This window comes from Narcine bancroftii, chromosome 2, assembly GCF_036971445.1.
Source record: "Narcine bancroftii isolate sNarBan1 chromosome 2, sNarBan1.hap1, whole genome shotgun sequence".
Taxonomy (NCBI): Eukaryota; Metazoa; Chordata; class Chondrichthyes; order Torpediniformes; family Narcinidae; genus Narcine; species Narcine bancroftii.
In genome coordinates, this window is record NC_091470.1 from 337,566,945 (window position 1) to 337,579,757 (window position 12,813).

Consider the following 12,813-nt stretch of genomic DNA (forward strand, 5'->3'; position numbering starts at 1 on the left):
ACAATCAGTACATTTGGGGAGATTACGAGGCAGACAGGACAAAAGGAAGTAAAGTATTGAAGCACAGAATGAGGCATAAATTTATCAATGCTGGAATAAGTTTGAGGGCCAGAAAACATTAGCAACATTTCAAATATTCATGGGCTGATAAAATCAGGCTAATATTCCCCAAAACACCTTACAAAGAGGTGCAAAGACTGGTGTCCAAGCCAACATTCTCTTAACAAATGTGAAACAGAACATCACATATTGGATTTTTTTGGGGGGTGGGGTGTAAAATCTGCTTGAAGAATTAATCCAGACACTATTTTTACAGTAATACTGGGAAACATCAAGATGTATTTTGACAATGCATTAAAAAAAACTTGCATTTATTGTCAACCTTTAAATATCCAAAAGCACCTTTGAAATACATCTACCATTGTACTGCAGCAACCTATTTGCACAAAGCAATTGCTCACAAACTGCAAGAAAGTATGATACAGTAACTCGTTTGGGTGATATGGTTGAGGGATTGTTGTTGGCAGACACTGTTGGCTTCGCTCTTTGCTTCTTCAAAGTGCTATGACATTTGCATTGGTTTGAATGTGGATCCTGACTGGATGTCCCATTCAAAAGTTGGCTTCACAAATCAAATTTCATTTCCTAAAATATTGCAGTGAAGTGCCAATATAGGTCTTGTTCTTGTATCTTGAGTAGAGTTTGACTTGTTCAATAAAATGATTTGATCAAGTAACAGAGCCTACAACTCAGCATCATGCAAGCTAAAATCATTCTTCTGATTGAAATGCAGGAGCCAAATCCATTCAAATGACTTTAACTGCATGCAAATTTTCTTGAGCAGACTTAAAATTTAGTTATCAGGTGTTAGATAGATGAAGTATCACTGTTAAGCACACAAAAGTTAGTTTGCAGTTTATTGATTAAAAGGAATTAGCAAAACCATGCAAAAAAATCCAATCATCTTGAAGAAGTGATCACAATATTTTACACCTTTGTGTTACAATAAGTATTACACCAATTTGTGAGTTAGCCTTAGCAACAGCAGGCCTCAGTCCCAGTAATAGGTACATTAATAAAATAACCAAAGCTAGGTCTATACAAACTTAGAAAAAAAGTCATATGAAATCATGCAACTGTGTCACAGATCCTGTAATTCCCAAAGTGATGGAAGACAAATCCATAGCTTTCATACCAAAGCCAGTTTTTGTATCCACAAATCATTTAAAGCAAGTAGATCAACAAAACAGTGAAAGACGCAGTGATTTTAAAATAATTAAAAATAATTATTTTCTTTTTTTACATGGTTCACACAAATTCAGCAACTTCAAAATTTATGTATCTCTGTCATTAGACTTTCGAAAACAATATTTTAAAAGCACTATTCAAACAAACTATGCAATTATGTGGCTCCAGTTACTCTTCCACAAATCTTTCCTTAAATTAGGTTTTTAAGCTGGGGTAGACTTGCAGCCATTGGAGGCTAGACACATCATGCTCGATGACTATTCTCTATTTCTTGGTTTTCAGAAAGATGGCTTCATACCAACAATTAAGATAAAGGAAAATAAATGATTGCATGAAATTCTGCTTAATATTAATTTTCAAGACGTGGTGGCACATGTACATATTGATAAAAGGTAAATGTATAACCTTGCTCCAGGAAGGAATTCTTCAGAGTGACACTTGGGAGCAATTTGTTGCAGCAACTGGTATGGAAAACAACATTTTTAAATGGATTAAATAATGAGTTAAAGGCTTCTATCATTCTTACCGACCTTATTCATTATGAAGAGTAATACACAATCTGATGGACAAATTCAACAGGTTGAGTCCTTATAATGGGTTCTGGCCCTAAACATCAACAATTCATTTTCTCCCACTGATGCTGAATTCCTCCAGTACACTGTGTATTGCTCCAGATTCCAGCATCCACAGTCTCCTGTGTCTTTGGTTTATTATTAACAGTTTTGCAAAATGGCAGCATTTTTCTATAAATTGATACACCTGTTGCAGAAGAAAGGAACTTTTTAGGATCTATAATAATCTGCTGAGGTAGGGTGGGGGACAAACAAAGTTGCACACATGAATAGCTCAAGCCTTAATCTAAGGCTGTTAAAAACCCAGGTAGCCAATCGCCATCAACATCTTCAAATGGACAGCGTATCATCCCATTCTATTTGCGCCTCCATTTCTACTGGTTAAAACTGCACGGAATATCTCGTAAATTTCCGACGTGACTAGTACTGCAAAGGACAATTTGTTTCACCCATTATTATATTGTCACTAGAATAATAAATCATGAATGATGGGCCTGACAAATTCTTAAATTATGTCAAAAAAAAAAACAGCAATAAACCTTTATGCTGCTCAGTCACAGCCTGAAAAACTTCTGTGGCTCTCTAGCATTCAGGGTGATGTACTGCATACATCACAGTACATTAGGTTCACAGCAGGGTAGTGCAACGTTAAAGTATATTGGCTTATATGTGATCAATACAGCATGATAGTGCCAATATATTGTTGAAGCCCCACTCACAATAATGTAGAACATAGCACAATTTGTATTATTTTCATCATGTGATGCAACAAATTTCACAAATCACTCAAATCTACTGAGGAACGAGCTAAATAATTCTTTCAACTTTTCAAGAGAATCAAACTATTCAGCATTCACATCTGAAACTTTTATACTTCTTTGAGCTAAAATATCAGACAACTGGAAAATAAAATCCCCAAAAACTACTTGCCTGTTGGCTCTAGGAATAGGTCAAAAGGGGGGGGAAAAAAAGGCTGACAATTAAAAAAAACTTTTCACTGTTTCCACATTATATAAGATGGCATGACCACTGTGCCATAACAATTCACATTACATAAAAGAAAAAAAAATTATTCTTCATGAATATTTATATTTAAATTCTCTTTTACCTTTAACACACAAACAAAAAGAAAATCTACTTTTAGATCACATCAAAGGCAGTTAATGTACCTGGAAACTGAGTGAACAATAAACACACACAAAAAGACATGCTGCCCATTGCTTTGGGTTGTAGCCCTTTGGAAAGAACTCTTTAGATGAATTATAATTTAATTGTGATCCATATTTAATTTGATCTTTTGTTATTTTTTAATGAAAAAGGCTAATCGAAGGACTAGTTACTGAAACCACACAATTTCTCAAACTGATGCAACAGGTCTCAAGAACTGTGGGGAAGTCATCTCTCTTTTTTAAAACTGATCAGTAAAAAAAAAAAGCATTGTCAAAAATAAGGCTATTTCAAAAAGAAATCAGGGGAGGTGGAAAATGCAGAGGAGCTGAAAGAGGAGAAATTGCAGTTGAGAGCCAGATATTCGAGTTTGCCTTCATCAGGCATGCAGCATCATATGGAGGAACCTGCAAGCTGAAACCTTGTAGAAAGGTATTGATGGCGAATATTCCATTTTTTTGCGTAGTGAAAGCAAATACTCAGTTCACTTCTATTTGTACATTCCTTGTTACAGGGAGAGGCAGGGCAAGCGTTGCAAGTCCTACAGGCAAAGGCCATCACTCTTTGGCAATACAAGTTTCCTCAAGCCAACACCAGTGAGATACCTATTCACATATGGGGTCAGCAGGTTTATATTTTGTTTTAGTGAAATTTAACTAATGGTAAGTTGTGCAAATCCTATGAGTTTAACATCATCAGGAATATCAGATTCTTCAACTCCAGAAGCCTGCAAGCAAAAAAAAAGATTTTAATATAATAAGAACATTAGATTTGCATAAACTTGATAGAAAAGGAAAAATACATGTCCAATTTTCAATAGAAAATAGCTATGGTATGTAAACTTTTACATTGGAATTGCCTCCATCAATACAAATTACTCAATAGAGCAGATGCCCAAAGATATCTCCCTCCTCCTATTGAATAAGGACTTCATGGACCAAAGGGTAGCCACCTTTACGCAGACATTCTATGACACACAAAGCACCATGGCGCAGCCAGTGCTTAAATTAGTACTGCATCACATCCAAGGACACAACTACAACGCATCCAATGTTGCCTATTCCCCTGTTATTCTCCTCTCTCTTCTTCCGACCAGATCCCCAATATCCCTCGAAAACAAAGGTTCCCTTCAGTTTCTAACCTTGCCCTTGATCCTGACAGGAACTACAAACCCTGTACACTCAAAATTTCCCTTTTGAAAGTCTTCCAATTACATCCTTGCCTGAAAACAATTTGTCCCAATCCATGCGTTCTTGAGCCTTTCTCATTTCCTCAGAATAGGCCTTTCTCCAATTTAGAATCTCAACCCAAGGCCCAGACCTATCCTTCTCCTTAATTAACTTGAAATTAATGGTATTATGCTTAGTGGACCCAAAATGTTCCCCTGCACATACTTCTGTCCCTGACCTGTCCCATTCCCTAATAGGAAATGCAGTATTGCACTCTCTCTAGTTGGTACCTCTATATATTGATTTAGAAAATCTTCCTGAACAAACTCCAAGCCATCCAGCCCTTTATCAATATGGTAGTCCCAGTTAATTAGTGGAAAGTTAAAATCCCCTACTGCCAGAACAGCATTGTCTGCCATCTCTATACAGATTTGCGCCTGAAATTCTCACAGACTATTGGACGATAATAAAATCCCATGAGTGTGGTCAAACTTTTCCCAAATCTCACCTACACCCATATAGCCTCAGTAGACAAGCCCTCTAGTCTGAGCTGCCTGAGCCCCGCTGTGATATTTTCCACTCCTCTCCCTTTCCCACTTGCATCTCTGTTGTTACTATTTTCAGGCTACAGAAAAATGAACAAAGGTCACCAAGTTGACTGGATGAATTTAGACCTACCACAGCAAGGTCAAGTTTTAATTATTAACCAACTGGCTACAACTTGGGCAAGTATAGAAAGAATCAATGTGCCAGAAAATGTTAGTAAAGTGGAAAAGTATAAAAAGGGGAAGGGAAAACATTTGGGTGCAAACATCTCACTTAGAAAAGCTGTCAATTGTTTAAACCATATCATATTCTCACTGAAAATCAACTTTTATTATGAAAACTCAATAAACTAGATCTATGAAAATTCTGTTGGGTCTATGTTTTTTGGATAAATTAATGCTTACAAATGGAGTCACAATAATATAAAAATAATTCCTGGTCTTAATTCAATTTATAGGTCACTCCATGATGTAGTTAAGATCAAATTCTTGATCCCTATTTTACCTTAGCAATCCTCACATTCAATTAGCTTGCAAATCTCATACTGTCACTAAACCCCAACGATTCTCTACTTTGGAAAAGTATAAGGGGAACATGAGGGGAAATTTCTTTACGCAGAGGGTGGTAGGGATGTGGAATGAGCTTCCGGCAGATGTGGTTGAGGCGGGATCATTGGTTACATTTAAGGAAAGACTGGATCGTTACATGGAGAGGAGAGGACTGGAGGGGTATGGACCGGGTGCTGGTCAGTGGGACTTTCTTTTCCCCCCATGAACCCCACTGTAGGTTTGTGAAGCAAAGGGGCTCTAATATGCAAGGAATAATGGACCTGTTGAGGAATGTAGTTGACCCCCCCCTAGCATTAATATACTTGCCTCAATCACATTCTTTTTCATTGCAAACTTACTGACAGCAACAAACTGAAAAATAGCTGCGCAGGAACATAGAAACAGGAGAGAGTACAAGAAATAGGGTTGTTGTTTGCTTTGCCATTCAATTATGTTATGGCTACACTAACTATATATCCTTCACATCTAATGATATTTTGGTATTAATACAGCATGGAAGTTTATACTCACCAATTTGAAAGTGACAGATCTATTTGCAGCTGGCTCATCCACTATTTTCTGTAGGTTTGCTGCAACTAATTTTATTTATAGAAAAGATACAAGTTAAAATCTGCTTTTTAGTTTTGATTGTTAAAATGCATATTAGAAAATGTAAACTCTTACTGTATACCCAACCTGAATCAATTCTTGTTCTTATTTATTGAGCATTTCACCACATTACACTTCGCTTGCAGAAAATATTTATCAACTATTCACAAAAAAATCTTAGTGCTTCACAGAAGTTTCTTCGCACCCCCCCCCCCCCTGAGAGACTGCCGTCAATTTGACACAAACAAGAATCAATGGGTGAATTGCTTCAAGGAGAAATGTTCGCCAAAAGAAGTTGTCTTTTTCTTCAGTTATGATCTTTGAGCACTAAGTATGGCAGATGCAGTAGGGTTACAGGAATACTATTGTCTCCAAGGTGCCCTTCCATCTCAGGCCATTGCAGACAAATATCACTGTGTCATTTTTAGTCCTATTGTTAAAATCCTGCAATTCCTTACCAGCCACAATCTTAAAAGCATGAAAACGAAAGCAGTCTTTAAAAAAAAAGCCCATCACCTTAATCAGGGAATTTTGTACATAGGAACATAGGAAGTAGGAACAGGAGTAGGCCAAAAATGGCCCATCGAGCCTGCTCCACCATTCAATAAGATCATGGCTGATCTAATTTATGACCTAACTCCACCTACCTGCCTTCTCCCCATATCCCTTAATTCCTCAATCATGTAAAAATTTATCTAACCGAATTTTAAATATAACCATATAACCACTTACAGCACAGAACAGGCCAGTTCGGCCCTACTAGTCTATGCCGTAACAAATCCCCACCCTCCTTGTCCCTCTGACCAGCACCCGGTCCATACCCCTCCAGTCCTCTCCTCTCCATGTAACTATCCAGTATTTCCTTAAATGCAACCAATGATCCTGCCTCAACCACGTCTGCCGGAAGCTCATTCCACATCCCTATCACCCTTTGCGTAAAGAAATTTCTCCTCATGTTCCCCTTATAATTTTCCCCCTTCAATCTTAAACCATGCCCTCTAGTTTGAATCTCCCCCACTCTTAATTGAAAAAGCCTATCCACATTTACTCTGTCTGTCCCTTTTAAAATCTTAAACACTTCTATCAAGTTCCCCCTCAATCTTCTACGCTCCAGAGAAAAAAGCCCTAATCTGCACAACCTTTCCCTGTAACTCAAACCTTGAAATCCTGTCAACATTCTCGTGAACCTTCTCTGCACTCTCTCTATTTTGTTTATATCTTTCCTATAATTTGGTGACCAAAACTGTACACAGTACTCCAAATTTGGCCTCACCAATGCCTTGTACAATTTCATCATAGCCTCCCTACTCTTGAATTCAATACTCCGATTTATGAAGGCCAACATTCCAAATGCCTTCTTCACCACACCATCTACCTGAGTATCAGCCTTGAGGGTACTATTTACCATCACTCCTAAATCCCTTTGTTGCTCTGCACATCTCAATAGCCTACCATTTAATGCATATGACCTATTTAGATTTGCCTTTCCAAAATGTAACACCTCACACTTATTCGTATTAAATTCCATTTGCCATTTCTCAGCCCACACCTCCAGCCTTCCTAAATCACCTTTTAATCTACGGTAATCTTCCTCTCTGTCCACAACACCACCAATCTTTGTATCATCCGCAAACTTGCTTATCCAATTCTCCACCCCTACTTCCAGATCATTAATATATATAACAAACAATAGTGGACCCAGGAACGATCCCTGTGGAACTCCACTAGTCACCGGCCTCCAATTGGACAAACAATTTTCTACCACTACTCTCTGACACCTCCCATCCAGCCATTGCTGAATCCATTTCACTACCTCCTTATTTATACCTAATGCCTCCACCTTTTTTCCTAACCTCTTGTGGGGAACTTTGTGGAAAGCTTTACTGAAGTCTAAATAGGCAACATCCACAGCTTTCCCTTCATCAACCTTTTTTGTAGCCCCCTCGAAAAACTCAATCAGGTTTGTCAAGCATGATCTACCCCTGACAAAACCATGCTGATTACTCCCTATCAATTCCTGTACCTCCAAATATTTGTAAATACCATCCCTCAGAACACTTTCCATCAACTTACCCACCACAGATGTCAGACTCACAGGCCTATAATTCCCAGGTTTAAATTTGGACCCTTTCTTAAACAGTGGAACCACATGCGCCACCCTCCAATCCTTTGGCACTACCCCGGTGACCAGTGACATCCTAAATATCTCTGTTAATGGCCCCACTATCTGTCCACAAGCCTCCCTGAGTGTCCTTGGGGACACCTTTATCTTTTTCAACACAGCCATCACTACCTCCTCGGTTATCCTTATATGCTTCATGACCTCCCGACTATTTTTCTTTACTTCAACTGGTTCAATATCTTTTTCCCTAGTGAATACCGAGGCAAAGAAATCATTCAAAATTTCCCCCATTTCCTCTGACTTCTCACTCAGCCTACCCTCGCTATCTACAAGGGGTCCAATTTTATCCCTCACTAATCTTTTACTTTTAATGTACCTATAGAAACCCTTTGGATTTATTTTTACGCTGTCTGCCAAAGCTTCTTCGAGTCTTTTTTTGGCCTTTCTAATTTCTTTCTTAAGATTCCTTCTACACTCCTTGCAGTCCTCCTTCAAACTCTCAGCTCCCTGCTCTTTATACCTCTTGTTCACCTCCCTTTTTCTCCTAACCAAATTTCCAATATTCCTCGAAAACCAAGCCTCCCTATGACTTCCAACATTTCCTTTGATCCTCACTGGGAGATATCTACTCTGTACCCTCAAAATTTCTTTTTTGAATATCCTCCATTTTTCATTTACATCCTTACGTGAAAATATTCTGTCCCACTCAATACTCCCCAAATCCCTTCTTATTCCTTCGAAATTTGCTCTTCTCCAATCCAGAACCTCAACTTTAGGCCCCTCCTTGCTCTTTCCTAAAACTACCCGAACACTAACAGAGTTATGATCACTAGACCCAATTTTTTCTTCAACATTAATGTCCGATACCTGATCTAGCTCATTCCCTAACAGGAGATCTATTATTACACCGTCCCGAGTCAGTACTTCTACTAATTGATTTAGAAAACAATCTTGAACACTTTTAATGAACTCTAGCCCATCCAGCCCTCTAACTGTATGGGTATCCCAATCAATGTGAGGGAAGTTAAAATCTCCCATGAGCACTACCTTATGATTCTCACACATATACGTTATCTCCCTACAAATTTGTTCCTCTAATTTTCTTGGCCCATTTGGTGGTCTGTAATACACCCCTATTAGCACCCTCATGCCTTCTTCACCCCTCAATTCCACCCAAACAGCTTCACTGGACGACCCCTCCAGACCATCCTGCCACCTCAAGGCAGTAATGCCCTCCTTAACAAGCAGAGCAACTCCTCCCCCTTTTTTACCCCCTGCTCTATCACATCTAAAACAAATGTATCCTGGAATATTAAGTTGCCAGTCCTGCCCCTCCTGTAGCCAGGTCTCACTAATTGCCACAATATCATGACCCCAAGTATCTGTCATGCTCTAAGCTCATCTACCTTGTTCACTATGCTTCTTGCATTAAAATATATGTTTAATGAAGCAGCCTCAACCACTTCCCTGGTTAGAGAATTCCAAACATTCACTACTCTCTGGGAAAAACTATTTTTCCTCATCTCTGTCTTAAATCTACTCCCCCGAATCTTGAGACTGTGTCCTCTTGTTTTAGTTTCCCCGGCCAGCTCAAAAAACCTTCCTACATCTATCCTATCCATACCCTTCATAATCCTATATGTTTCTATAAGATCTCCTCTCATTCTTCTGAACTTGAGCGAATACAATCCTAGACGATTTAATCTTTCATCATGTCAACCCCTTCATCCCCACCCTCCTAGTCCCTCTGACCAGCACCCGGTCCATACCCCTCCAGTCCTCTCCTCTCCATGTAACTATCCAGTATTTCCTTAAATGCAACCAATGATCTCGCCTCAACCACGTCTGCCGGAAGCTCATTCCACATCCCTACCACCCTAGGATCAACCTAGCAAACCTCCTCTAGACCGTCTCCAAAGCCAGTATATCCTTCCTCAAATATGGAGACCAGAACTGGACACTGTACTCCAGGTGCGGTCTCACCAGTACCTTATACAGTTCCAACATTACTTCCCTACTCCTGAATTCAATTCCTCTAGCGATGAAGGCCAACATTCCATTTGCCTTCTTAATAACCTGCTGCACCTGCGACTAAACTGTTTGCGATTCATGCACAAGCACTCCCAAGTCCCTCTGCACAACAGCATGCTGTAGTTTTTCACCCTTTAAATAATATTCAGATCTTTTATTTTTCTTGCCAAAGTGGATAACCTCACATTTACTAACATTGTACTCCATCTGCCAGACCTTTGCCCACTCATCCAACTTAACTATATCCCTCTGCAGACTCTCCACATCCTCATTACAATTTGCTCTTCCATTCAATTTGGTGTCATCTGCAAACTTGGCTACACCACATTTTGTCCCTTCCTCCAAGTCATCAATGTAAATGATGAACAGATGTGGGCCTAGCACCGACCCCTGCGGCACCCCACTTACCATTCTCTGCCAACCTGAAAAACTCTCACTTATCCCGAATCTCTGCCTCCTGTCAGACAACCAATTTTCAATCCAGGCCAATATACTTCCCTGGACTCCACTTTCCTGTAACTTACTGATAAGTCTCTTGTGCAGCACCTTATCAAACGCTTTCTGGAAATCCAAATATACAACATCAACCTGTTCCCCTCGATCCACCGCACCCATTATATCCTCAAAGAATCCTAACAAGTTTGTCAAACAAGATCTTCCCTTTCTAAAACCATGCTGCGTCTGCCTGATTGAACCCTTACGTTCCAAAAGTTTCACTATTTCATCTTTAATGACGGCTTCGAGCATTTTTCCTACTACACACGTCAAGCTAATTGGCCGATAATTTCCAGTCTTCTGTCTACATCCCTTCTTAAAAAGTGGCGTGACATTTGCTGTCTTCCAGTCTGCTGGGACCTGCCCAGAATCCAAGGAATTTTGGTATATGACCACCAATGCATCAACTATAACTTCTGCCACTTCCTTCAGAACCCTTGGGTGGATATCATCAGGACCAGGTGATTTGTCTGGCTTTAGTCCCATTAGTTTCTCCATCACTACTTCCTTTGTAACAACTATTTTATCAAGGCCCTCCCCAACATTCGCATCCTTAACTCCACACTTGGACATGCTGGTCGTGTCTTCCACCGTGAAGACTGACACAAAATATTTGTTCAATGCCTCGGCCATTTCCTCATTTTTTGCTACCAGTTTTCCTTTCTCAACCTCCAAGGGTCCTATGTTAACTCTGGCCACCCTCTTCCGTTTTATATATTTATAAAATATTTTGCTTTCTGTTTTTATATTTTGTGCCAATTTACTTTCATAATCCTTTTTCCCATTTCTTATTACCTGCTTTGTAACCCCTTGTTGTCTCTTAAAGTTATCCCAATCTTCCAGTTTCCCACTGCTCTTTGCAGCTTTGTACACCTGCGCCTTCAATTTTATACTCTCCTTTATTTCCTTTGTTAACCACGGTTGATTCAGTTAACACTGAAGGATGTTTGGGAAATATTTGTGCAATAAACATTACCTTGCCATCAAAGTCAATGTGGCACCAGTATTACCAAGTTACGGAGCATTCCAATGTATAAAAGAATCACTACACACATTTATAGGATTGGAAAATTATTTTGAAGTTCAATTCTGGAATATGACCATTGCTGTCAAAGTCAAAAATTTCTACCCATTCTTTGAGAAGATAGTGGTTGGCTTTCACAGAAATAAATCAACTCAATTACATTTATTAATTGGTGGGTGTTTATTTCCTTTTTAAGAAGCAAGATAGCATTAGAGTTAATATTTTCAATATGCAGCTTTATGACCTCAGCCATGTCTTTGAGATCACTTTGTGTGGTATCAGCAAGATATTTTCTGGGTCAATAAGCATCCAAATTCTGAAATCACGTAGAGCAACCAACAATAGTTACCTATAACTACATCTCTTCCATCAACCAGACCTGCAGAGACAAGTTCTTGGGAAACACCGTCTGCTGTATCTGTCAAAATAAATAAATGTACTCTTAAACTAATTGCAGATCAAGAAATGCTTTGCCCACCTTACAAAATGTTATAATTCACCTTTAAAGTATTTTATTTAAATGAAAGACATTTATTTATGAGTTCTTGAAATGGCTGAACAGACCTTGCTCAATGCAAATCACAGACATGCATGTTACAAAGTCTGCAGACTCAATCTGATCTGAGTTTGATTATCCAAAGTGGCAACCTGATGCTACATCACTATAAAAAAAGAAAAGCGACATGAATTCCTTGAGATTTCTTTCTCCAATTGAAGGATGCCTGCTTCGAAACATAGATCACGCAAGAACAGAAATGTATTGAACTTTGTTGGACAACTAAACTGAGTAATGAATGATCAGTTAGTGAAACACTGAAGGGTGTTTGTGAAATATTTGGAGAAAAAAAAATGAACTGGATTTGGTTGTGGAGGGTAGGATGGAAGCAAGAAAATATTCTAATATGGCTTTTTAAAAGAGTAATGCAATACTAAAGCTAAATATCAGCTAAGCTCACAAAATTGGAATTAACTGGAAAGCACTGCTCCACTTATTAAATAAAATCCAACATGCTGAAGATAGATTTTTAGAATCAAAAGCACAAATTGTTCAAAAGGTCAGTGTACATCAACTTACTCAACTACTAATTAACTCTATTAATGCAACAACTGAGTTAACTTTTAATCGCAGGAAACTAAAAAGGATGTGGAAGATGGCTCAACATAGTATCCAAAGATGTAATAACCCTTCTTTCACAAAAGGATACCAAATCTAAATCTCTGAACATTCAAAATTACGCACAAGTGAAAATAAGCAGCATAAATGTCTGACTATTCACATTGT

At 38.7% G+C, this 12,813-nt stretch overlaps 1 protein-coding gene across 1 annotated transcript in view; it reads right to left on the reverse strand.

Annotated features, from left to right (window-relative positions):
- Window positions 1–354: 354 nt before the first annotated feature.
- The window catches only part of LOC138755715 (serine/threonine-protein kinase OSR1-like), a 114,222-nt gene continuing 101,763 nt past the window's right edge, over window positions 355–12,813 (reverse strand). The window contains exons 16-18 of the mRNA XM_069922172.1: window positions 11,881–11,949; window positions 5,782–5,846; window positions 355–3,714 (exon numbers count right to left, since the gene is read on the reverse strand). Coding sequence (XP_069778273.1) covers window positions 3,640–3,714; window positions 5,782–5,846; window positions 11,881–11,949 — 209 coding nt within the window. The 3' untranslated portion in view covers window positions 355–3,639. The remainder of the gene's footprint in view (window positions 3,715–5,781; window positions 5,847–11,880; window positions 11,950–12,813) is intronic.